The following is a 27,954-nucleotide window of genomic DNA, read 5'->3' as shown; positions in this document are numbered from 1 at the left end:
AATGAATGTTTGTGTGTTTTTGTCCTTTGCACTCTCTTTCTTTTATAACTTTGACTTAAGCCAAAAACCTAGCCTTCAACAATTGTGAGCTAATCGTGAGATCAATGGCTCTCTTTTAATTAAATTATTAAGTGACCCACTTTAGTCACTTTATTAATTTAAAAATCACTTTAAAAAATAATGTTCACTTTATTACTTAATTAATAAAGTGAACTTCTAAAAAAACAAAGCATACTTTTAATGACGATTTCCACAAGTAGACACCCATAAATGTCTGAGTCGCAAACACTAACACTCCCTCTTAGCAAGCAAGGTATTCTCCACCATTCCAAGCTTGTCTCGAAACCAGACAAACTTTTCCTTCACCAAGGGCTTGGTGAAAATCCCTGCCAATTGCTCCTCTATACAAATATATTAGCGTTGGTATTTGATCTCAATGTGCTTTGACTTGTCATGAAACACTGGATTCTCCAAGAGTTTGATACAACTTTAGTTATTGGAATGGACCATTGGCGGCTCAAGCTTCTAACCACACAAACCTATGAGTAGTTTGCGAAGCCAAATGGCTTCACAACTAGCTAGACTAGTCACCATGTACTTTGCCTCAAATGACCTTAGTGCTACTGAGGTCTACTTCTCGCTAAACCTAGAATTTAGAAATGATTGTTGACCCCCAAACTGAAGCAGCACCTAGGGGTGCTCTTCCGATCTGTATCATTGCCTACCCAGTCAAAGTCTAGATACCCCAATAACCTCAAACCATTTGCACCAAGGCATTGCAATCCATATCCTAATGTGCCTTGTAAAAATCTAAGCATGTGCTTTGCTGCAACCTAGCGAACCTCCCTCAGTTCCACCATGAGGTGGCTTATGGTGTTAACATCAAAGTTTATGTTTGTTTGAGTGTTGACTAGATACATCAACAATTCTATCAACTGCTTGTACTATCTGGAGTCTGCCAGCTCTCTAAAACTAAAGAATCAATCTTCTTCAAGTTAGGCGCATCAAAGTGACCATCGATCTGTTATCCTCAATCCTAAATCTCTTTAAGAACTCTAGAGTGCACTTCCCCTGTCCAAGGAAGATCTCGTCTAGTTGCTACCAAACCTCTAGTCCTAGAAAGTAATGCATCGACCTGATATCCTTCATCTCAAATTTTGACACTAGAAAGTAATGCATCGACCTGATATCCTACAATCAATCTCTTTGCACCTGTCAAAATGAGATCGTCCACATACAACACCAAAATGAGGGGCTCAGATCCAACCAACAAGAAGTATAGGTTGGGATCTGCCTCACTCTTGGTGAAGCCTATGCCCTGCAGATAGTTGTCAATCCTGGCATACTAGGCCCTAGGTACTTGTTTGAGTCCATACAAGGCTTTCTTAAGCCTGCATACATGCGTCTCTCTATCATGGACCTCAAACCCCTATGGTTGTTCGATGTAGACTTCTTCTTCCTCAACAATGTCGTTGACGAAGGCAGTCTTCACATCCATTTGATGGATGCTCCATCCCATCTCAAAAGTTGTCGAAAGAATTGCTTGAATAGAGGAGTATCTAGCTACAGGAGCAAAAGTCTCCTCATAGTCTACTCCCTCTTTTTGAGAGAACCTACAAGCCACAAAATCTAGCCTTGTATTTCTCCACGCTACCATTTGTTGCAAGTTCTACCTTGTAAAGCCACTTGGAAGTCACAATTGACTTCTCCTTTGGACTTGACATAATATCGCAAATATCATTCTCCATGATGGAGTTGTGATCCTCCACCATGTCGTCTCTCCATGCTTGTTGGTTGGTAACTTCCTCAAATTCAGAAGGCTCCGAGTTTATGATGTTAGTCATCAAAGACATGTAAGTTGGAAACTTCCGCAAAGGTCTGCTCTCCTTGAAAGTGATTCTGAAAGGCTCAACATGCTCCTGAGAATCCAGCAAGGTTTGCTCCACCCACCTAGGCCTCCTAATTGATGTCAAAGGAGCTTACTGCTCCTCCTGTACTTAAGGTTGGCTATCTCTATTATTGGAAGTCTATGCTCTTTGCTCCTACTTTGGTTCCTCCTCCTAAGGGACCTCTGCAACTGTTGGTAGAATCTGAGATTTCCTAGATGCCAAGTTCTCTTCGACCTTAACATCTCAACTCAACAATGTCTTCCACTAATCTGTCAGGAAGACTTTATAAGCCTTCAAATCCTCGTTGTATCCCACCAAAATGCCCCTCTCACCTGAGGGCTATAACTTTGTCCTCCTTTCAACAAGTGTGTGGATGTAAACTAGATAACCAAATATCCTAAGATGTACTATCTTAGGCTTCTTTCCTGTGAATGCTTCCTCGGGTGTCTTATCCTCCATAATCCAATGTGGACTCCTATTTTGCAAATACATTGTTGCGTCACATGCCTTAGCCCATAGAAACAACAGTAAACTTTGATCATGGATCATTCCTTCATTGCATTGAAGATATATTGGTTCTTTCTCTCAACAACCCCATTTTATTGTGTGTTTTAGGCCATTGTCTTCTCCCTCTTGATCCATGCCTCCTTGTAGAAATCTATGAACTCATTAGAGGTGTGTTCACCCCCATTGTCTGTCCTCAACGCCTTGATCTTCCTGCCTCTCATGTTCTCCACTTGAGCTTTGAAAGCTCTAAAATGACAAAAAACCTCGTTACCCACCACCAGTGGGTGACCCCTACAAGAGAAATTTTCTCCTAGTTTTGCCTTTAGTCGGCAACCAACAACCCCTTCAGCCACCTGATAGCTTGATGTGCTACTATTCTTTGCCACCTGAGCCAACCATTGTGTGCCCTCGCTCCTATGTTATGATCACATGTTTGAAAGTGGGACATCCAACCCTGAAGGTATGATTTTTCATTATGCAATTTGGTGCTTATGCTTGCTTTTCTTAGGCACATTTGGTCATGGATTGGTGGGGGGATTTGGCAGAAAGAACGAGCTTTGACTGTACTCTTGTTCCCTTACCTCAACTTGGGGGTTAATCTTGTATCCTAGTCCCGTGGCATCTCCTAAACTGGTTATTAGATTTAGGAGTGGCACTACATGGGAAACCCTGATTTTGGTGCGTGGTCCCGCTTCTCGATACCATATATTTCACTCCCCTCCACTCATTACAAGCCTTTTTCACATTTTCCTTATCTGGGTCTACATTTGTCCATTGGTTCCACAAAGTGTTAGCCTCCCCTTCCCCTTGTTCACACCTTGGGTCGAGCCTGGAACAATGCCCTAGAGGTTGATGCAACTAAAAAGAAAGATAAAAGCATAATATGGCCACATACAATAGGAAATGTCCCACAAAATGCAAAATATGGTCAGGACTATAAAATTTAGCATGTGGGCAAAAGCCAAACATGAGCTCTAGCCCCTATCATTATGGCCATCATCCTAGTGCCTAAGGCCCCTATCAATGCCCCCTGCATCATTAAGGAACCCATGATTGTCCTAACCCCTAGTAGGCAATGAACTTCCCCACCTTAAGGGGGTATTCACTGATATATTTTATGCATCATGCTCTCATTCCCTTGAACCTTGAGCAGTAAAATGAAGAAAAATCAATAAGAGGCAAAACACATATGAAAAAGGGTGGAAAAACAAAGGTCGAGGTAACACATGTACCATGATTGCTCCTTCCTACAATCATACACTAAGGTATACATAGGGGGGATAGTATGGGGTACAGAGGGAGGTACCCAAGGGAATAATGTAATAATGGGATGGGCCATAGTAATAAATAAAGTGGTTAACCCATATCATGTAAGGGACCACAAGTAGTTAGCAATAATGTAATAAGCCCATTGTATTAGATAGATGGTAGTGAGGGAACCATGGTAATGACCCATGGTATTGTATGAATGAGGTCTATACAGAGGCTAGAGACTCCCCATGGAGAGATGTCAAGGCTAGAGACTCCCCATGGAGAGATGTCAAGGATTATTGTATGAACAAGCATATGGCTTGTGGAGTGTTCTCCTTCCTTAAGGAGTAGTTGTATGGTGTTGCCTCCTTCATCATAGTTACCCTTATACCATGGCATGTGGCTTGGAGCCTCCCCTACTGCCCCCACTCTGTTCCATCATTATTTCACATGATACCTACCATTTGACGGATATACCATGGACCTATCATTCCCTTGGATGTTGAAACCACCTAATAGGTGTCCTTCATTAACCTCTCTTATCAAGGAAGGTAACATTAGTACATGTTTAAAGCCCATTTGGAAGGGCATGCCACTATGAAGTGTCCATTCCTACCCCTGATTAGCAAGCTTATTTACTAAATTACACTAATGAATTATTGTACTGGAAAGTGAGGAGACGCATTAAATCATATACAGAATTGCAAGTAGGTCTTCATCTTGAACTTAGCTTCCCTATATAGGATCCAACCCTCTAGAGGGTCATAATAGCACTTATAGGGTGATCGTTGAGAGCTATGGGCCTCCAACCATGCAAAGCATTGACTATCACACCATGGGCTTCTCTAGCACCCCACACTGCTTGTCTATGCCCCAATTATACAAAGATGACAATGCATTTGGACCATGTTGCCCAGTCGGCTACACATTGCACCCAACACTTGGCAGTTGATCCAAGGCACAGAGGAGGTTTTGTCTCTCTCAGGGAGACATGGGAGGACATGTAACATCTTCTAGCCCTCACTGATGGGGCGTCAACTTGATCTTGAGCCATTTGGAGACCCATGAGACCCATTTGGAGCCCACATAGCCCAAATTGGGGTTTGGAGATGTTGTGCAACATTTGGAGGGCATCTCCCCCTCTTATTCTTTATTTTTTAGGCCCTCACTCTCATCCTTAGCACATGAGGCCTCAATGTTGCCCTTCTAGGCCTCCATGTCACGCTAGTGGGGCCTTAAGAAGGCTAATTCGCCTTGTTTTATGAGCTATCATGGTTGGCTTGTAACCATGGGTGGGTTGCTAGATATTTTAGGCATTGGAGGGGCTTTTTCTTTTGATTTTTGAACTCTTAGATCATGTATAAATAAGAGAGAGCTACACTCTCACAAATCATCACTTTGGATCTTCGATCTCTCTCTAAAAGAATTCAGACTTGTAGTTAGAGGACGAAATTGAATGTTATTGATGAACTATGATGTTTAGATAATTTCGCTATCATTCTTGGAGCTTTTATTCGGCAATTTTGTGGATGGATATATTCTTATGTCTTGTAAGTGTTATTTGATGTTATATTTCTGATTTGGTGAACGTCTGATGCATGGAATATTTTCTCATGGTGATTAATGTGCCATAATTGATGCGAATTATTTTAAGCATTGAAAACTATTGGAAATTTCCGCGTGTCTTACTCATTAGAATATGAATGAATGAATGTTCCTAGAGGATTGATTGCATTTGCATCCTTGAAACTCCACAAGTGTCATTGACGTATAAAAATCTAGAAGTCGTTTTGTTGTTGCTTCCATCAAGGGTAGCAAAATTTCTTCTAGGTCTCCTTGAAGAGCAAGTAGCCATTTCTAGGTTTATATTGACTCCATTTCTCCCAATAGGCAAGCAGTGAGTCCTAGATCCTTGGTGACCACATTACACTTGAAAAATCATTCTTCTTTCAACTTTCCTTCACCTCTTTTCTCATCCCCTTGAGGGTAAGGAGGCCTCCCTAGGGCTTGGCACAAATTTCATTAAGAAAGCGCTTTTGCTAAACCACTTGGACAATCTTTTGCGCTAGTGTTTCTTCTAGCTCTCCTCCTGATTTGAGGCAATTCTCACATTCTAGGTTTATATTGACTCCATTTCTCCTAATAGGCAGGCAGTGAGTCCTAGATCCTTGGTGATCACATTACACTTGAAAAATCATTCTTCTTCCAACTTTCCTTCACATATTTTCTCATCCCCTTAAGGATAATGAGGCCTCCCTAGGGCTTGGCACAAATTTCATTAAGAAGGTGCTTTTGCTAAACCGCTTGGACAATCTTTTGCGCTAGTGTTTCTTCTAGCTCTCCTCCTGATTTGAGGCAATTCTCACATTCTAGGTTTATATTGACTCCATTTCTCCCGATAGGCAGGCAGTGAGTCCTAGATCCTTGGTGATCACATTACACTTGAAAAATCATTCTTCTTCCAACTTTCCTTCACATCTTTTCTCATCCCCTTAAGGATAAGGAGGCCTCCCTAGGGCTTGGCACAAATTTCATTAAGAAGGTGCTTTTGCTAAACCGGTTGGACAATCTTTTGCGCTAGTGTTTCTTCTAGCTCTCCTCCTAATTTAAGGCAATTTTCACAATGAAATCTCAATATAATTATTTCCCTAGCCATCATGCCAAGTGGAAACCCTAAGTGCTATCCTTTAACTTGGGGATTCTTTGAAGACTTGATCTTAAGTACTTGTTGAAGTATATCAATCATAGCCTTTTCTCTTGTCTCCCTTGACCTTGGATGAACTTTTATATTGTCAAATATCTCAACCCTAGGCCTCAAGTAGTCCTCTTTTCAAGGGGTTTTTCTTAGAAAGTCCTCCTAGATTCTCCCAAAGTTCGTACTTTCATTGAACCTTTCCATTGAATGAGCCACCTTGCCTCACTTAGAACCTATCGTAGGAACATCTATCACAAGGGAGGGATATTGGGACTCTTCCCGTTGGTGAAAATTTGAGAAATGAAGAGGACACATGCTATGGTGACAGTGGGCCTCTGTCCCAAGTGTTGTGCCCTCTAGCTTATGCCTATTTACTAGGATTGCTAGTTTGTGTAGCAAGAAACCTCGCCCTTGGTCTTCATGAAATAGATCTGGGTCTTCCTAAAGAAGTCATCAATGAAGGTCACATAGTAAGATACACCCTTTACTAAAGATACTAACATAGTCCTTGCTAAATCAGATTGGATCAAATCCAAAATGCATTTGGTTCAAGTCCCGCTGCTAGGGAAAGATGCCTTGACATTCTTGCCAAGTACACACCCTTTGCACACCCCTTGCTAGTCCAAACTCTGGAAGCCTAGTGACCATTCGTCTCAGTAATGATAGAGATCAATAATGGAGATATCCCATCCTCTTCTGCCAAAGATCACACATGCTCTCACTAGTGTGCACTAGTGCTTGAGCAAGTTGACCCAAAATTCTATATAGGTTCCCTTCCCGGACTCCAATCCTCACTGTAGTCTCTAAACTGGCTCCCTCTAGGCAGATGAACACTTGCCCCCTCCAAAAGTTAACCTAATAACCTTTGTCCTCCATGACTGATATGGACAAAAGGTTCTTCTTTAGGCTAGGTACATAGAGTACCTCCTGTGCATCAAAGGACCCTCCTAACTCAAGCTGGAACTAAATTGTCCCCTATCCCTTCACTGCATACTTGGCATCATCACCAACCTCAATATGGATCCCTGAGTTGTCCTTTGCAAAACTACTGAATAGCTCTCTAGCCTTTGTCATGTGGCAGGAGACGCCACTATCCAAGTACCAAGCAATTCTAGCAATGGTTTGGTAGAAAGGAAAGACACAAGTTAAAAGTCACTCTCGAACTTGGAAGCAGGCTGACATTGTGTCTTTGTTGTCTCTACAACTCTCTGCAACTTCGCATTGCCCTTCCTCCTCTATGGATACTGAGAAGAAAGGTGGCCATTGTTATGGTAGATATAGCATTTGATCATGCTCATATTGCTTGACTGTTGTCCCTCTCCCTGACTATCACCCTTCTTGATGGAAACTTTCCCTTTGGTCTTCCTCGTCTTGCTGACCAGTGCTAAGTTTTCATTTGCAGCTCCTCCTCCCTACTTGTTAGTCTTGGACTCTTTACAAGTCCCCTCTTAGATGCAGTCATCCAAAAGTCTCTCCCAATTGGGAAGATGTTCTCTAGCACAAATGGCCATGATGAATGGTTCCCAAGCTTTGGTGAACCCATTCAAAGCAACATTCACTAGCTCTCCATCCAATATAGCTTCTCTAATAGTTGCATGCTGGTCACAGAAATGTGTGATCCTAATAAGGCAATTCGTTACATTGTTGGAGGGGTTCATTTTACACTCTTTGAGCTTAGTTTTGAGAATCATTTTCCTCGTGTTATCACTTTGAAAAAGCGATACTAAGGCATTAAACATCTCCTCAGATCTGGTCTTTTCTATGACATGTGAAATCAAATGATCCTTAATAGCTTCAAGGATCATCCTCTATGCCTTTATGTCCTTATCTCATGTTGCCTACACTATAGGGCCTACCACTGCTAGTGTTTGTGTGCTCAATGAGGCCTACGTTGGAGATGGAGGAGGGTTTGACATGACTTCCCACAAGTCTTGCTCCTTCAAGATCACTAAGATTCTTGTCTTCCATGGCAAGAAATTCAAAACCCCATCAAGTTGATCCTCAACTTTCACATTGGTTACTGACATGATTGTCTTGAGCTTTAACTCTCAAGCTCGCTCAAGTAACCTGAAAATTATAGACCTACTTTTCTCTCAGAGCAAGAGCTCTGATACCATGTTACTTTATCCTAGAACCAACTATTTCAGCAAACAAATTAGATCTAGTTACTTGCTGGTAATATTAACTTTTGCATGCAGCTGAAAACGAGAAAAGCAATCAAACACAATACACAAGTATTTCTGCCCTTCTAGATCAATTCATCAGTCAAAATTATCTTCAAGACTTACAAGAGCTTCCTTACAGGGAAAAATGGCTTTGAGAATTAATCACACGAACAACAAACCTAAAAATTACAGTTTACACAAAAATCGAGGTAATCTGCCCTCAAATCCGTATAGCTATACGGAATCCATACAAACAACAATATAGCCAGCCCTGTTGGGCTGTAAGGCTGGTATTTTCCTTATTGCTAGTTGGTTGCCTTCTCCTTGCTGAACTCCTTGACAATAACTGAAAACCAGATCTCTGATTTTCTCCTTCACTCACATGACTTGTGAAATGAATGTGTGTCTTTGTCCTTTGCCCTCTCTTTCTTGTATAACTTTGACATGAGCCAAAAACCTAATCTTCAACAGTTGAAATCTAGTTGTGGGATCAATGGCTCTCTTTTAATTAAACTATTAAGTGGCCCACTTTAGTCACTATACTAATTTAAAAATCACTTTAATAAAAGAATGTTCACTTTATTAATTAATTAATAAAGTGAACTTCTAAGAAAGCATAGGATACTTTTAATGATGAATTCCATAAGTATACAACCTCATGGAATTACCTGTTTGAGCTACAAACATTAGCAAAATTCATTTTAGATATACGACTTATTCAAATCCACATGAGATTAGCTAATTTTGATTGGGTTTTGCAATAACATTTTCTTTCTTCAACAGCCACATCCATCCTTAATTCATTCTATGTCTTGCTACACGCATGATGCACACAGCACAATGGTAAAGACTAGAATTTGTTTCCCGACAATAATAGATTTCCATCACAATTTGCCTCTACAATGACAAAGCTCAGTACATTCTACAATTACCAATGCATTTACCCTATAACTATGGATAGTAGAGTTTTCTTAGTGTTGTTCATGATGACAAACTCAAGTCACAAAAGTCTGATCTAGGGTTAAAAACTAAGTTGAATTAAATAATATTTGATAAGCATAAGTTAAATTTTAATTTATAATATACTTTCTTTGTTTTATTTATTTTTGTGCTTTATTAAAATTGTTTAGAATTATATTTAATTTGGAAACAACTTCAGAAGAAATCACATTAGTAGATTTACGCCGACGCATTTCGAACCAACCAGTGTGGTTCATCATCAAGACATGATGATGAACCACACTGGTTGGTTTGAAACGCGTCGGCCTAAATCTACCAATGTGATTTCTCCTGACATTGTTTCCAAATTAAATTATGGATCACAGAAGCTTGAATTCGATTAGAATTATATTTTTAAATTTTATTTATTAGTTAATTAATAAGTTAGATAATGTAATAATAGGTTTTTAATTTCTAATTGTACAAGTTCAATTAGTATATGTAGGGTATATATCTAGCCTTGAGGGTTAGCGCATTGATCAAGTTCTCATCACTAAAGCACCTCACTAATGGGAGGTCACGAGGTCAATTCTCCTCAAACGCCCTCGGGGTTAGGCTCTACTAATAAGCCAGCAAGATGTGATCCCTTCGAGTGGATCTGCCTGGATATTTCCTCGAAAAAAAAAACATGTGGGATATATATCTAGAAATGTCTCAAAACATAATGTCAAATTTTATCAAATCTTTTGCATTGGGGAATGTCATTTGAGTTCTGTTGTCACTGAATTCAAACACAAACATGACCCAGGTGACTTGGTTCACAACTTATCCAATCTCCAACACTGGCTTGGTCTCATCTAGCAAGCTACAAGGTTACCTTGAAGCCAACATCGAATAGTCATCAGTTTGTTATTCTTCAACTTACCAACAAATCTAGAGCATTTGCTAATCTTTGACAATTTGTTGTTATATTTCTTTTATACTTGTACTTTGTTTTTTTTCTTTTTGGCTGGAGGGGGTCACTTTGGCCAAAGAGAACAAGGTGAATCCTTGCTCTACATAGGGTATATCATCCCACACCCAAGACTAGGTGCCACATTATCCACCATGTGGAAGAAACGTGAACCTAAGACTGTCAACAAAATATTCCGATTACATCATTTTTTTTCTCTATTTCTAAATAATCAAAAATCGATATACTAGTCATCCACACCAGTGTTACAGAAATTTTTTATTTTTCTGATTTTTCTGATATTTTAAGGTTGTCAAGTGTCAAGAGTTTTTTCATGTTTTCAAGTCCATAATTATGCTGCCATGTTTAGCCCGATATTTTCTCAATCTTTTCACTACTTTGCAGTTTCCCAAGATAATGCCCCCCTGTCAATTTTTGGCCTATTCCAAAATCTGCAACACCACCTAGAGCCCCAACTTGTTATTTATTATTGTTGATTTTTCTGCAATCAAATCCTAATTGCCAATAGTTCATTGGACATGATCAAGTCATTGTACATTCTTGTTTTATCCCAAGCAATTTGGTAACTATCTTATTGACTATATATTCATGTTCATGGATAGTTTCAGTTTATATAGAAAAACAAGAATGACAGGAGGGTGCATTTACTTTGAACAGGTACTGCAACATTATGAATGAAATGTTTCATTTACATCTCACAGATAATAATTCATTGATGACCTTGTCTATAGTGATAAAGCTTCTTCAATGCAGAAGCAGATTGAGAATAGCTTACCATTACAGGGCGAGTACTCTCCGTCGGCTTCCCTCGTTTTCTTGAAATGGAAATCTTTCTTTGCTTCATTTCACTATCTGTTCCTCCAAGCCTGGAAAGATACAACATTAATTTAAGACATACTAAGAAGATATTCAGGAAGTTGCACAAAAGGCTAACTCGTCAAAACTTACATAGTGGAAATGCCTGCAGCATCACGAAAAATAGTAGATGCTTCAAGTCCCAAAGTTCCCCAAGAGATCTGGGTCTGATTATCATCTCTCTCTAAGGATATATTTCGATGTGACTCATCATTGTATTTTCTCAGGAGAGCATTTACAAAATGTAATGGAGTTACACCATTACTGCTCTGGGTGCTCTTAATAGAAGCAAGAAATGCACTTGTGATGTCAAAAAGAGCCTCAGCATCTGCAACTTGCTCACGAGGTTTCTGCACTGAAAACTAAAAGCTTTATTTTATACTTCCAATAAAATGCAATAAAAGAAAGAATTATAACCAAAAACATGGCTCTAGCTTGAGCAGATGACCAAAAAGGTGGAAATGAAACTAAAATCTGAGAACAAAATAATTGGCAAAAGAAAAAGTAGAGAGAACAAAATAATTGGCAGAGGGAGCAGAAGGGATAGCAACTGACAATTTACCTAAATTATGTAAGTGTTGAACCTTATGGATAAGAGACTCAAATTTGTCTGTGTCTGTCTTTAATATTTCTTCCCTTTCCTCTGCATTACATGAAAGTATACTGATGACCTTGGCACATGCATTTAAATGGCTTTACCATAATTTAACATTGAAAGAAAGAATAGAAATTTTTTGGTAACTTTACCAGCAATTGAGCTCTTGAGGTTACGGTATTGAAATCTCAGAAGACGTCGTTGGGCCATACTCTGATTCTCATCTTCTTGTTCTTTTTTACCAAGCCCATTGTTGTTTTGTTTTGAACCTTCTCCCCCCCGAGAAGAATGTTGCAATCTCTGAACGCACCCTCCATTCATCTTCCCTGATTTCAAATAAAAACGACCATCAGACAGATTGCATTAGTATAAAAATTGACTCAAACACTTTCTGCAGAATGCTGGATGCTCAATAGTTACATTTAAAGCAAACTAGTCAAAACATAAATTGGCAACCACAAAGTGCATCCATTTTCATCCCTCTTTGCATAATTTCCTCTGAAGCAAAATTCTCTCCACAGCAATATACTCATTAATTATGCAAAAAATTTCAATCTCACAATGTCATATTTTATGTTATAATTGCTACAAGTTAGAATACTCATGGGTTTCCTTGAAAGACATTGGCTAACACGTTATGAGAAAGGAAGCAAATCTGTTCAGCATTAAAAACTGCAGAAGCTACAATCTTAAAACGATAAGCAAAAGTGAATGTCTTAAAAAATTACAGCAATACTAATATTAAATAGTTTGTCCATGAACATGATAAGCAAGTAAGACGAGAACATTCAAAAACAAGATACATTAATCAGGCAGTTGCAGACAAACATGGCCAAATTTTGAAGCATATCACAAAACAAAATTGTTGGTACATCTTGTCCGTAGGAAGAAAACTCACCAATGATTTAATTGCAGTCTAAGTCGATTTTAATGGGCAAGGACTCCAAGAGAGCAAATGAACCAATCCTTCAAGTTAAGGGCCCATTAAGAACTGCAAAAGCCAGAATCATAAAATAATAAGCATGCATAAATGTGTTAAAAAAATACATCAGTACTAATATTAAAAATCTTATTCATGAATATGAAAAGCATGCAAGATGAGAACATTTCCAAACAAGATACATTAATCAGCACGTTAGAGAAAAAAAGGGCCAAATTTTGAAGCATATCATAAGAATGAAATTACTGGTACATTTTTGTTAACATGGAGAAAAGCTGTGTTGATTGAGCCCCCGGGGGGCAGCTCAATTGGCAAGCACTGTGAGAATGAAGTGTTATGTACAAAGAGATTCGAGGTTCAAATCCCCCAACTTACCCATGTCCGCAGAAGGGGTATACGTAGGCACCTAGGGGTTATAGTGGTAGCAGTCAGAATTGGGCCCGTGTCATGCGAGTACGAAACTGGCCTAGTTGCAGATTCCTCTAGTCACAAAAAAAAGGTGAAGAAATCCCACAAATGTTTAATTGAAATGAAAGACAGTTTCATTGGTAACACTCAAGGATAGAAAATGATCTAACCCTTCAAGTCAAAGGCCCTCCCAAAGCGCCAAAATATTCCAAGGCAGCTATCCAATTTGTCCAAGATATGACAAGACACAGTTAACATATGAATGCTCAGAACACCTCACATGCTGCCCTCAACTGACTTTCATTCCATCTTTCGCATTTAGAGAGGTGAAACAGTTAAGAGTTTCAGAAATGGTACAGGTTATGAAAACAGCACTTTCAAAATTCCACAAAATAGTGGGAAATGGCATATTTATATACAGATTCATGGGTAGGAAAGAAAGATTTTGTAAACAGCATACACATAGAGGAATGGGAAGGAACTTTCAAATTTTCATTTTTTAAGTGTTGATTTTACTTTTTTAGTGTCTTATTAATTTTTCAAGTGTTGAGTCCTAGAGACAATCCCTTAAAAAAGGAATAAGAAACTATTTTTGCAGTACAGAATTTAAATTTCTGTGCCAGGATCGTCTGGGAAACTTTTCCACATAGGTAATGATACCCCGTCATTTCATCAGGGGTATCTATAGCCATTTTTATTTTTGGACAGCGCCATTTCAAGCCCAGAGAATGCAAGTCAAAGCATTGTAGGCCATATGTATTGTGGTATCCTAGACCTGTTGCAATCGGCCATGCCCAGTCCACATAGACTCCACTGTTGGGTCCTTTCATGCTGTATAGAATTGGAGGGCTTACGATGGACCTACTTTGACACGTTTAGGGGAGACATTGGTTTTGTAGGGGTGATTGCTATTTGTAGGGCCAGTCCAGCCCATGTCTTAAATGCACCTATGACTTATCCACATGGTCACGTGTCATAGATTTTGTATGCATTTTCTGCCCTTGGTATATTATTCATTCAATTCTCAGCATGGCAGTCTCACAGTTCACAGTATTACACATTTCACAAGGCAGTTCATAGATCCCAATGTTGATTTCTGGTAGCATCGGATGTGCTCTAAGTCTCAAATTTTGCAGGGAGGCTTGGGCAAATGTATTCCAAAGAACCTAGAAAACGTTTTGGGAAATTCCACCCAAAGAGAGTTTTATTAAAATAATGAATTATTTTAATGGGACCCTCAGTCTAAACTTAAGAAATTAAAATAATTAATGGATATTAATCTAACTGTGGGTGTAACTTCTAGAAGAAGACGAGGATCAAGCAGAAATGATCTTAGCCATTGATTAGCTTCTAATCTGGGCCATTGAATGTCAACGACGAGATTATTTAAGGAGGTTTGAGGGTCATTTGGAAGACACACAGAGAGTTGATCAGTCAGATCAAATTGCTGAAGCTAGAGGCAGCGCAGTGATTTGTAGTGATCACGCAGAGAGGGGCAAAGGGAGTTTTGGCTAGAGGATCTTCTCCGAAGCCAAGAATACTCAGTAGAGAGGCAAAGAGACACAAACAGTAGTGACGGTGATGCAGAGCCAAGAAGGGCTCACGCAGGCCCCAAGCAGAGCAGCGTAGTGGCCTCCAACATAAAAGTCCAAGTTTGTTGAGTAGGCTTACGTTTTCTAGCCGGGAGGGCTAGAAAAGGATTCTAAAGGCAGATTGATTCTCAGTTGAGCTAGCGCAGGCCCACGTAGGGGCAGCACAAAAGTAGCCGGGGACTCGTTGGTTCAGTTGTTGTATCAACCGGGACTTGCAGTGTAGAGTGAGGTAATCTCACTAATTTCTTCTGCCGAGTCATCTTCTCTGTAACTAGATTGTCAGGAAGGCATCCAGAAGTTGTATTCATAAATACTTCCACTTAATAATAAAAATCCTCAGATCTACTGCACCGGCTTTTCCCGCATTAGGTTTTTCCGGGACGTTTGTCCAAAAACAATTGTGTTGTATCTTTCTCTATTGTTCAGTTTCTTGTTTCGGCATATTATTTAAGTGGTGTTGGTTGCAATGTATGTATTTCGATGTTTGTCGTAGGAAACTGCAAATAATTTGTTCATGTAAATCTAACAAGTAGAAGAAATATCATCAGTGTTGCAGTAGGAATATATTGAAATCTCGGATCCCAATCTGGGAAGATAATTTTAAAAATAAACTTTATGAGGATTTGAGTCCTGAGACTCATTAACAATAGTGGATGTAGTTTTTATGTGGTCGATACTTATTAATGGTTGTATTCCCGGGTTTAAGGAATTTTCACATGGTATCAGAGCAGTGCAGGTGAAGCAAGAAGAAGTGTGCCAGAGAACCCAGTGCTAAGCAAAAAAGGAGATTGAAATAGCTGCAGGAGGCAGCAGTTCGAATCCCCAGAGGAGTTTGCGTAATCCAAGCCGAAGGGCTGAATTTCGAGGCAGTCTCTCTCTGAGTGAGTTGACAGAAGGGAAGAGCTTCTAGATCGAAATCTTGTCGTGGCAAAGGGAGCAACGCTGAGCCTCAGCGTAAGAAAGCGCTGGTGGGACGCAGTTTTTCTGTAGGCCGTTTTGATGGGCAGAAAGACATCAAAAGAGAGGAGAACATGGTGAGGGAATATTTCCTCAGTAGACTTCCTACCAAGAAGTCTGTTTTCCTATTGGCTGAGCAGTAGTAGTAGAAAGCAGAGGAGCAGTTCGACATTTTCGAGGCAGAGATGGCAACCAGTGGTTTGAGGGATCGAGATAGATTGGATGGAGCATCCAACCATGTCATCAGGAAGGCAAGAATGTCATTCCTTCTAGATGAGCATTCCCTCAAGACATATGTCAACAGTGTGGTGGCTGAGCCTGCAGATCCAAATCCACTGAAGAAGTACAAGGCAGAAATGGCGAAGGCAAAGAGAATGATCCTCGACGGTGTAAAGGATCAAGTAGTCTGTCACATCGCTAACGGAGGGACTGCTAAGGAGATCTGGGATGCGTTGTCTACGCTATATCAGGGATCTTCCGAACAGCGGAAGATGTACTTAGAGCAGAAACTAAGATTTACACAGTTGCAGAATGGGGGAGCACATAGATTTGTTCCTCACGAAGCTTCAAGAGACCCGGGATAAGTTAGCAGCTGCGGGGTCTACACCTCCAGGTTCCGAGATGGTGAGACTGGCCCTAAACTCAGTCTGAGAAGAGTGTCAAGTCTTTGTCCAGAGCATCCTAGGCAGGGCAACTTTGCCAGACTAGGAAAGTATGTGGGAAGCTCTTAAGCAGGAAGAGCCGAGGAGAGATCTAGTCAAGTGCAAGCTTCACAAAAGCAACAGCAGTGGGTCGAAACCCAAGGAGGAGGATGAGAATGCATCCCTTGCGTCAAAGGGGCAACAGGAGCAACTGAGGCAGAAGAAGGACATCTCGAAGATAAAATGCTTCAGGTGTGGTTAAATGGGTCGCTATGCAACACAGTGTCCTATCAAAAAGAAGGACAAAGATGAGAAGCACGATCCGAAGGCTGCACCCGCGAAGATCGAAGAGGAGGAGTTCGCCATGACAGCCGAGATATCTCGAGGAGGGAGGGGTGGGCTGATTTGGATCTGTGGTTCGAAAGAGCTACAGATGGGCAGGATCCTTGAGGAGCCCACCTCTAGGATCAATTCCTTGCTACAGGAGCCCAGATCAAGAGCACGATGGACGAAGTGTTAGATGATGCATAGGAGTGTTGGAGCGACAGATGCAGTGGCTAGAACACCAAGTCTACGTAGCATAGTGCAGAGTTGCAGCAGTGCAGGGAGGCATAATACAGTAGCAGCAGCAACGCAATGGCTTCAGAGGGACAATGTGAGACTAGCATCAGTCAGATCTTCAACATTGAGATGCATCTATGCTGAACACTTGTTCAGTAATTTGGGATGTTTTTTCATTGTTGATACAATAGCAACAACAGTTTGCAGTGCAGAGGCAATTGGCAGTGCCAGTGCTAGCAGCAACACGAATGCAAAATTTCAGAGGGAGTTGTAGTACGGATGCAGTGTTGACAGTGGCAATGTCAACAGTAGTATAGTTGCAGCAGAGCGCAATGGTTGGTGGACAACATGTCAAACATCAACAGCGCAGAGGACGATATTATGAAGTCAGGGTGATGCTTCAGTGGGAGGCATTGCTTGAGCACATTCCTCGCTAAGAGGGAGTGTTGATTTCTGGTAGCATCGAATGTGCTCTAAGTCTCAAATTTTGCAGGGAGGTTGGGCACATGTATTCCAAAGAACCCAGAAAATGTCTTGGGAAATTCCACCTAGAGACCGTTTTATTAAAATAATTAATTATTATTTTTAATGGGACCCTAAGTCTAAACTTAGGAAATTACAAATTTAATGGGTATTAATCTAATTGTGGGTGTAACTTCTAGAAGAAGACAAGGATCAAACAAAAATGATCTTAGCTATTGATTAGCTTCTAATCTGGGTCGTTGAATGTCAACAAGGAGATTATTTGAGGAGGATAGAGGGTCATTTGGAAGACACAGAGAGTTGATTAGTCAAATCGAATTATTGAAGCTAGAGGCAGCGTAGTGATTTGTAGTGATCACGCAGAGAGGTGCAAAGGAAATTTTGGCTAGAGGATCTTCTCAGGAGCCACGAATACTCAACAAAGAGGCAAAGAGACACATAGAGGAGGCAGCACAGAGGGCAGAGAGGTTGACGCAAAGCCAGGAAGGGCTCACACAGGCCCTACACAAAGCAGCGCAGTGGCCTCCAACGTAGAAGTCCAAGTTTGTTGAGGAGGCTGACGTTTTTGAGGCGGGAGGGCTGGAAAAGGCTTCTGAAGGTAGATCGATTCTTAGTTGAGCTTCCAGAAGTTGTATTCATAAATGCTTTAGCTTAATAATAAAAACCCTCAGATCTGCTGCACCGGTTTTCCCGCGTTGGGTTTTTCCGAGGACGTTTGTCCAAAAACAACTGTGTCATTTGTTTTGTATCTTTCTCTATCGTTCAGTTTCTTGTTTCGGCATATTATTTAAATGGTGTAGGCTACAATGTATGTATTTCGATGTTTTCCGTAGGAAACTGCAAATAAATTGTTAATGTAAATCTAACAAGTAGAAGAAATATCATCAGTGCTGCAGTAGGAATTCTCAGGTTTAAGGAATTTCACATGGTATCAGAGCGGTGCAGGTGAAGTAAGAAGAACAATGCAAGAGAAAAGGAGATCAAAATAGTTGCAAGAGGCAGCAATTCGAATCCCCAGAGGGGTTTGCGCAGTCCAAGCCGGAGGGCTGAATTTCGAGGCAATCTCTCTCTGAGTAAGTTGACAGAGAGGAAGGGCTTCCAGATTGAAATCTTGTCGTGGCAAAGGGAGCAACGTTGAGCCTCAGTGTGAGAAAGAGCTGTTGGGACGCAGTTTTCCTGCAGGTCTTTTTGTTGGGCAAAAAAACGTCAGAAGAGAGGAGAAGCACAGTGAGGGAATTTTTCCTCAGTAGACTTCCTACCAAGAATTCTGTTTTCCTATTGGCTGAGCAGCAACAATAGGAAGCAGAGAGGAGCATTCCGACATTTTCAAGGCAGAGATGGCAACCAGTGGTTCGAGGGATCAAGATAGATTGGACAGAGCATCCAACTATGTCATCTGGAAGGCAAGAATGTCATTCCTTCTTGTTAAACACACATGGACAGCAAACACAATATGAAAGATAAATCATTGAGTTCATTTTTTATTAACAGAAGATGTACATTTATAATACAATGTTGTGACTCTTGGGTTTCAGATCCCAAGGTCTCTTGGACTGCTTAGTCTTTTCGGCTTCCACACTAACCCTTTAGGATTAGGTGTCCAACATTCCCCCCCTTAATCCGAAGGGTTATGTATGAGTCCAAGAAGAGAGCTGTAATACAAAATGTGCAAAAATGCATGGCAGCACTAGGCTGAATGTGCTCTATGAAATGTTGGTAAAAAAGGGCGGTGGTTTAAGGATGACCACCAACACTGGAACGCTTAGTGCAGTTCCCGGAACTCTTCCAAAACTGGCAAGAAACTGAAGTTTTCTGCTAGAGGAAGTGTTCTCAATCTGTGATGGTTTAAGGATGACCAACAACTCTGGAATGCTTAATGCAATTCCTGGAACTCTTCCAAAACTGGCAAGAAGCTGGTGTCTTCTGCTAGAGGAAGTGTTCTCAATTTGTGATGGTTTAAGGATGACCAACAACTCTGGAATGCTTAATGCAATTCCTGGAACTCTTCCAAAACTGGCAAGAAGCTGATGTCTTCTGCTAGAGGAAGTGTTCTCAATCTGTTCACGGGCATCTTTGTCTCTGGCTGCAACTCTGAAACTGGTGTGGCAGGTTGTGGCTCAGACTCGCTTGATGTGACTTTGAAGCTTGTAGATGACCATCATTTCCCCCCCTGTCAGATACAAGGTGAGAAGATGGAGAAAACTCAGCTGCAAGACTGTTCAATACTTTGGAACAAGTTCTAACATGTGTTTGGAATATCTTCTTGGCTGTTGATGCCCATTGCCAAGAAGCGATCCATCCAAGATGAATCTTTGTTCTTGCAGGCTGTTTGTTTCTGAAGCATCTGTTTGAAGAATGGCTAGTTTTATGACAGTGCTCACATGGATGAAGATCAAAACAGTGATCTTTTAGATGGCCAACTCGGTCACAGTGTTGGCATTTCACGATTTGTTGTTGTTGTTGTTGTTGTTGTTGCTGTGGAAGAGGGGCAGAATCTGGAACAGCTGAAGCTGAACTGTCATGAGGAGCAGCTGAACTGTCATAAATGAATCCAGCACTCTGAAACTGAATGGGCTTGGCATAGTCTAGAATATGAAAGGACAAGTCCTTGTCATATCCAAGACCAGTTCTGTGCTTGTTGTGGACAAGCTGTTCCCAAGGTCTGATGATGGGCTTGGGAAGTGCAGACTGAGTTTCTGCATCTGCATGTACAACTGCTGCTTTATTGGGTACTGAATCTGAATGAACTTGATCAATATTGACTTGCTGTTTATGGGAGTCTGCTTCATTGTTTTGAACAGAAACAGGTTCAGAATGATGACTCCACTGCTATAATTCTTCCTGCTGCAGTTGTGATTCAAGCTGCAAAAACTCTATCTTTTCTTGTGCATATTGCAGACATGTTTGAATGTCTGAAAGAGAGGCTTTGTTAATTTTGACTGTGCTGTTAGAAGTGGACATGATTAGAGTTCTCAATAACTCTAATATTCTTTCAAGCTTAGCCATTTTTCTACACCTTAAAAAAACTCCAAATCCCACAGAAAAATGTAAGCTGCTAAATATCTTCAAGTTGCATGAACTGTCGCAAGAAGCAATTTATAGGGCCATATGGATGGAACTGTCCTATGCACCATTGACATGTCAAGGAAGAAAGAAGACAGACGACAAAAAGCTCAGGTGATGGATCTTGCTGCTGCTGCTCATGGACCACTTACAAAATACAATGCAGTTTGGTTTGAATGTTTGAAAACGAAGCCCAAACGTGATGCTCCGTCTTCTCTTGCTATTATAACTTTGATATTTTGTACCCTGGTTCACATTTTTTCTTTTGAAGCTAAATCCATATAAATATAAAATACAGGGACGGTATTCTTGATGTGACACACATTCATCATTCGGGACAGAAACGCACTTTTTTTTCGCTTATTGGGAAGGCGAGTGAATGGTGACTGGTGTGAGGACATAAAATGAACATTTTCTAGTGTACATTTTTGCTACCTTGGAGAGAACCCCAGAGCATTCAAACAAATAAGATCCTTTACAGGCCTTAATTCCATAGAGAGTGGAGAGGAAATTACGGTTTACCGGGTGATAAGACGGATTTTACTGGGAATAGTTCAGATAGATAACAACTCCCTTGTTAGACTCTACTATAGCCTACCATTCAGTGAGTTCTGCCTCTGCTTTCTTGAGATGGTCCAAAAAACTCCATTTAGTGAGTTCTGCCTCTGGTTTCTTGAGATGGTCTAAAAAATTCTGTGTGCTTGTGTCAGTATCTTCAATACTTAGCATATCTGGTGTAAGAGGGCGAGTGGATAGATGGTGATAAAAATGCAGATAGTGTCTTCAGACGATAGAGAGAAACAAGGTGATCTTCAGGCATTATTATGCGGTGTATTGCAGGTGATTATACAGAAGCTCGGCCTATGCTTTTGGTTCTATTATTGAAGGACCGTCCTTGGAAAAACTCGCACCGCTTGTCAATATGGCATTGAATTTTATACTTAACGCCTTGAAAGATGAGAACAATTAAGTAAAAGATACCTCAGCTTGGACTCTTGGTAGAATCTTTGAGTTCTTGCATGGCCCCGCTGTCCAGTCCCCGGTGATTACTCCGGCAAACCTTCAATCCATTGTTGCGGCATTGTTGGAAAGCATTAAAGACGCTCCAAATGTTGCAGATAAGGTTTGTGGCGCCAGAAATTTTGGGTCAAGCCATTATTGTTGGGAACCTCTAACCAAGCTCGTGCAGCCAGCCTCACGCTTCCACATTTTCGATGTCCAACGAACCGATATCTTGCAAAAACGAACCGACGACGTATGGGCTTCAGTACTTAATGCATCCTTCAGCTGAAGCTATCTTGGAGTTTGAGGCCTCAGATGATGAGCGTCCAGTAGGTGAGGTCGCTGGAGACGAGCTTTGAAACCAAGAACAAACTCGAAACAGAGCAGCGACAACGTTCCAATACCGGCGAGCTTGGTGTCAAAAGACTTACAACTAAGCTAAAAGAGGATCTTTATACAGTGGCAGAGTGCTTGACAAAGAGATCAATCAAAAAAAGACGCCTGAGTGCACATCCTGATATGACAGAAGAAACGGGGGCGAGTTTTCTCACAACTTTCCGACATTAGATTCGAACTCGGAACATCTCAACAATTCTACAATTCCATCACTCAGTTTTTCGAATTCGGGATAACCCCGTGTTTTCGGTTTTTTTTTCGGTTCAACTAGAAACTCAGGGAATATACATTACCCAGTATACTGTAACAGAAATGGCAGATAAATCGACAGACAGTGGGGTAGAGCCTATTAATGAGCAGGTTGTTGCTAACCGCTGGAGTGTCTTGAGAACTGAACTCAACCGCTGGAGTGTCTTGAGAACTGAACTCAACCGCTGGAGTGTCTTGAGAACTGAACTCAACCGCTGGAGTGTCTTGAGAACTGAACTCAACCGCTGGAGTGTCTAGGCGTTACATATGGGATGCGTTACTATGCTCAGCAGAATGGCAGCCAGAATGGCGCTGACCAATGTTCAGATTCAATATGCTGCTCGGTCTCTCTACGCATCCATCTCCCAACGTTCAGATGTAATAAGTGCAGGCTTGAGCCCAAGAATAAACATCCTCTTAAAATAACTAAGTAATCAGACCATATCAACGCGTTATTCAAGGAGGCTCAGACAAGCTTGGCAGGGAATGACAACATGTCAGAGAATCCTCTACGCCTTAGTCGCTGCCCAAATGCAGAAAGCAACCTAGATTCTACAACTGTTACAATAAAAAATACCCTTCCAAACTGTCCATCTCAAAATCAGAAAACAGCTATCCACCGTCCAATTCTAAGTTGTCGAATGAATACAAATAGCTAGAGACACAGGGATGCGTAGGTTTACACAGGCCACACAAAAACAAGTGGCTCACAAAAGATTGAGCATATTATGAACGAACTTGCTCTGATACCATGTTAAACACACATGGACAGCAAACACAATATGAAAGATAAATCATTGAGTTCATTTTTTATTAACAGAAGATGTACATTTATAATACAATGTTGTGACTCTTGGGTTTCAGATCCCAAGGTCTCTTGGACTGCTTAGTCTTTTCGGCTTCCACACTAACCCTTTAGGATTAGGTGTCCAACACTTCTAGATGAGCATTCCCTCAAGACATATGTCGACAGTGTGGTGGCTGAGCCTGCAGATCCACTGAAGAAGTATAAGGCAGAAATGGTTAAGGCAAAGAGAATGATCCTCGACGGTGTAAAGAATCAGGTAGTCTACCACATTGCTAACAGAGGGGCTGCTAGGGAGATGTGGGATGTGTTATCTACCCTATATCAGGGATCTTCTGAACAACGAAAGATGTACTTAGAGCAGAAACCAAGATCTGTACAGATGCAGAAGGTGGAGCACATAGATCTATTCCTCACGAAGCTTCAAGAGACCCGGGATGAGTTAGCAGTTGTGAGGTCTACACCTCAAGGTTCTGACATGGTGAGACAGCCCTAAACTCAGTCTCAGAAGAATGGCAAGTCTTTTTCTAGAGCATCCTAGGCAGGGCAAACTGGGAAAGTATGTGGGCAGCTCTCAAGCAAGAAGAGGTGAGGAGAGATCTAGCAAGTGCAAGCTTGACAATAGCAGCAGCAGTGGGTCAAAGCCCAAGGCAGAGGATGAGAATGTAGCCCTTGCATCAGAGGGGCAACAGGAGCAACAGAGGCGGAAGAAAGACGTCTCGAAGATAAAATGCTTTAGGTGTAGTGAAATGGGTCAATAGTAAATACGCAACACAGTGTCCTCTCAGAAAGAAGGACAAAGATGAGAAGCACGATCCGAAGGCTCCACCCAGGAAGATCAAAGAGGAGTTCGCCATAACAGCTGGGATATCTCCAGGAGGGAGGTGGGCTGATTTTGAGTTGTAGTTCTAAAGAGCTACAAATGGGCAGGATCCTTGAGGAGCCCACCCCTAGGATCAATTCCTTGCTACGAGAGCCCAGATCAGGAGTAGCAGGATGGACAAAGTGTCAGATGATGCAGAGGAGTGTTGGAGCAACAGATGCAGTGCCTAGAACGCCAAGTCTGAGTGGCATAGTGCAGAGTTGTAGCAGTGCAGGGAGGCACAATGCAGTAGCAGTAGCAGCAGCTATTGAAGAATCTAGGGCATGCATAATTACATTGATTCTTCGTTACATGATAACAATTTGTGAAGTATTTAAACAATTTTATCTTAGCTTGATGTTTACTTCATTATTAGCATGTGAATGTTAACTTCATCAAACTGCTGTCAAAACAAAATAGACAAGAACACAAATGTTTGGGTTTTTCATGTATGATTTGGGTCAACACAAGCAAGCAACACTTTTACAATGATACAAGCACATTTAACATCCATAAACAATTATCCTTCAACTAAGCAACCATGATTAAGGGTGTCTTTATTCTACCAAAGTCGTCTAGTTACACTCAGGACACCTATAATAAACATACCACTTATATGGACACGTCAACCCACAAGCAACAAACATGGCTATGGAGAGATTTGAACCTTGATAGGGAGAATTAAAAAAACCCACTTCACCAACCAACCAATCCCACAATGACTCCTTTTTTTGATTGACGCAAAAACTTAAGATGCATTTATACAATTTTTAGTTAAATTTCAATTTCATGTATTAATTTTGATACAGATTGACTCAGATTTGTTTGATATTTTTAACTAGTTATAAAAATCACTCAACTTCAAAAAAATGAAATTTAGAGAACATGGTGACAAAGACACCAGTTATGGGGATTACATTATGTCAAGTTCATATGCATGCCCCCTCCACAAATCAACACCGCCCACCCCCCAACACAAAAAATAAAAATAAAAATAATATGGCAATAAGCCATCCTAGACACGACCATACAATGGCCACAGCAAAAATACCAAAGGAAGAAATGGATCTAGAGAGTCCTGTGAGACGTGGTAACTATCTCATACTGTTCAGCGAATAATCCATGCACTTTGATCAGTGGGGAATATATTGATCCATCAAACATGCTAGGAAGTGGGGTTAACATTAGGCCAATCACAAACAATGGGCTAGTTCCTCCAGGCCCTTCTCCATGCACCAGTGCTTCATACATCTACCATAAGACTCAACCTGCTAAGGATTACGGAAGTTCAATAAGTACTAAGCCAAATCCACCCTACAGTTTCCTTTACTTCCATTTTAACTCGGTATTTACCTTCTAGCTACAATATAGTTTTTATTGACCTTCTAGCTAACATCTATGTCTTACCTTCAACCGAAAATAATAACAGTAAACGATAACCTTTCCATTTCCTTTTCTTCCACTTTTGCTCAATACTTACCTTCTAGCTCAAGCGAAAGAAATACCTTAGATTCTAGCTCCGGTGTAGTTTATTCTTGACCTTCTAGCTCACATCCATGCCTTGCCTTCCAACGAAGGAAACAACATAAACCGATAACCTTGCCGAGCACCGGAGCTCTTCTACCTTTCTATTAGGGTTTAATGGGACCAAAAACCTTGAAGCAGTGGTCCTAGCACATTTAGCCTCCTCTCTAATGTGATCAAGAGGCAAGTCTGAGGGTTTTGAGACTCTCAAATTCAATACTCATAAGAACTAAGACATTCGGCAAAAACGGAAAACTCAAAAACAGATGAAACTTCTTCAAACCCTCGGAGAGATTTTCTTACGGACCCCAAGGGTTTCATCAAACCCCGTAAAACCCTAACGAATATTATAAATGGACAAAGTAAAAAGAAAATAAAAAGGCGGCAAGCATAACTGATAATTCTAAACAGTACAGCATTAGAAAAAATCCAGCAAATGCACAATAAAAACGGCAATTGATGTATACAGAGACAGAGATTCCATGCCTGGTAATGAAAGATATCCCGTATATCCTGGAGAACTGTGACAGAAAAAAACTGCCCTCGCAATCCGACGAAAACTTGAAGCTAATAGGTCCACATCCTCCGGCGTCGAGCGACAAACAAATTGACGAGTTTATGAATGAAAGGAAGTGGTGAATTGGAACGCAGAGCAGAATGCGGCCATAGATACGTGCGCGAGGAAGCTTCCCGCTGAAGAAAAGCTCAGACTTCATGCTTTTGTTACTTGGTGTATCTTTGGACTTATTCATTCTATCTAACTCGAGTTGGTTCCAAAGGTTGCAAGTACAGTCAGCCCAAAAGTAAAGTCGCGCCTTATGTAGCGCCGCGCCGCTATCTGTGCTCGACCCCCAATGATATTTGCCGCTATCCTAAACCTAAGCCATATATAGTAGAAACGGGAATAAAAATTTAAATGGCAACTTTGTTTAAAAAACACACGTGAAAAATAAAAGTTGGGGTAATCGTAAGGGGCTTTGCAGTGGTGTTTTGTTTCTACTGTTTGGTCAAATGGGTTTACGCCACATCTCCTCCGTTTGGGTCCGTTGGATGGAACCATAAGTATCTTGAGCTCTTTACAGCATTATTAAATTTATTAAATTTATTTTTTTCAAGAAAGCAGGAGGAACGTGCAAAAGGGTAGAGAGAGTTTTTTTAATTAAAGTTTTTACTGATTTTATAATAGAACAGATTTAATTAAAAAGAAAAAACAACTTTTACTTTTTTTCACTTTTTCCTGATTTTTTTGAAACATAATTTAATATTTTTTTGAAACATAATTTAATAAAAATGGTAGCGTGTGGATTTTTTATTTTTTAAGGGAGTTTTTTAGTGCGATTTTTTAGAAACTTTTCAGGTGGGTTTTTTCGGGTTAATTTTTCTAAAATCTAGCAAGAATTTATTGAAATCACAAGTTTGATGGGTAAATCATGCACAATTGATGTGGGCTAAAGGTTTTTGAGGGTGTTGAATCCATATATAGTCAAAAAAATCAGTTTAAATAACACAAATCAAGATTTCACCTCAAATTTTTCACCGGGTACAAAAAAATAGCACTAAAGACAAATCCTTTTTAAAGTAGTTATATATGGTATGTTTTTCAATTTAATTACAAAATTAAATTAAATTAAATATATATATATATATATATTTGGTAGGATTATATCTTTATCATGATTAATTTCTTATTCTGATTAGGGAATAGCACAAGATTTGAACTCAAGATTTTTGACTCAATGAGACTTCATTTCCAAAGACACTACCAATTGAATTTCCCCAACAAAGAAATTAAATATATATTTTAATTATAAAATGAGTTATAATTTTTTAGACATATAATATTGATAAATCATAATATTATAATAGTTTATTTACGAATTAAAAAACTCTAATAAAATATGGATTAAAACTTAGTAATTTGTGATGACTTAAATTTTTTAAATCAATTAAAATTAATATAATTTATTTATAGAATAAAAATAATAAAAATTATGATGTTCTTGTAAACCAATTTTAAAATATTAAATTATAAAATTATTATAAATTATTTGTAATAAATTATAAAATTATATGAAATAATTTAATTTATAATAAAATGTCCAAGATTCTTTAACGTTAATTTTATTAATTTTGAACATGGGTTATAATAACTTTAATTAAAAAACTATCTTAATCATAATATAATGTTTATTTACAGATAAAAAAATTGTAATAAAATATGGGTTAAATCTTTGTAATTAAAAATATTGTTATATATTTTTATAATAGTTTTAATTAAAAAACTCCTTTTATTCTTTTTCACATTCTTCGGTTTCTTGGAAAACATAAATTTAATAAAGAATATTTAATCTTACAAAATATTTACAACAGAAATGTATTTTAAAAATAGTTACATTTGGTTTGTTTTTCAATTTAATTTAAAAAGTTATAAAATTAAATTAAATATATATAATATTTTGATTATAAAATGAGTTGTAATTTTTTTTAACATATGATATTAATAAATCATAATATTATAATCAAATTTATTTACAAATTAAAAATCCTAGTGATAAAATATGGGTTGAATCTTCATGATTAAGAATATTGTTACATGTTTTTA

General features: G+C 39.7%; 1 protein-coding gene across 1 annotated transcript in view; it reads right to left on the bottom strand.

Moving 5' to 3' along the window:
- Positions 1 to 26,117, bottom strand: part of LOC149220721 (non-structural maintenance of chromosomes element 4 homolog A-like) — a 52,102-nt gene extending 25,985 nt beyond the window's left edge. The window contains exons 1-6 of the mRNA XM_089384890.1: positions 25,839 to 26,117; positions 12,768 to 12,860; positions 12,022 to 12,195; positions 11,837 to 11,917; positions 11,368 to 11,629; positions 11,195 to 11,285 (exon numbers count right to left, since the gene is read on the bottom strand). Of these exons, the coding sequence (XP_089241016.1) occupies positions 11,195 to 11,285; positions 11,368 to 11,629; positions 11,837 to 11,917; positions 12,022 to 12,190 (603 nt within the window). The 5' untranslated portion in view covers positions 12,191 to 12,195; positions 12,768 to 12,860; positions 25,839 to 26,117. The remainder of the gene's footprint in view (positions 1 to 11,194; positions 11,286 to 11,367; positions 11,630 to 11,836; positions 11,918 to 12,021; positions 12,196 to 12,767; positions 12,861 to 25,838) is intronic.
- Positions 26,118 to 27,954: the final 1,837 nt, after the last annotated feature.

The sequence above is a fragment of the Pinus tabuliformis genome, chromosome Q (genome assembly GCF_031772625.1).
Source record: "Pinus tabuliformis cultivar Carrire ecotype Pingquan chromosome Q, CPIR1, whole genome shotgun sequence".
In the NCBI taxonomy this organism is placed as follows: Eukaryota; Viridiplantae; Streptophyta; class Pinopsida; order Pinales; family Pinaceae; genus Pinus; species Pinus tabuliformis.
This window is presented reverse-complemented; position numbering and strand designations above follow the sequence as displayed.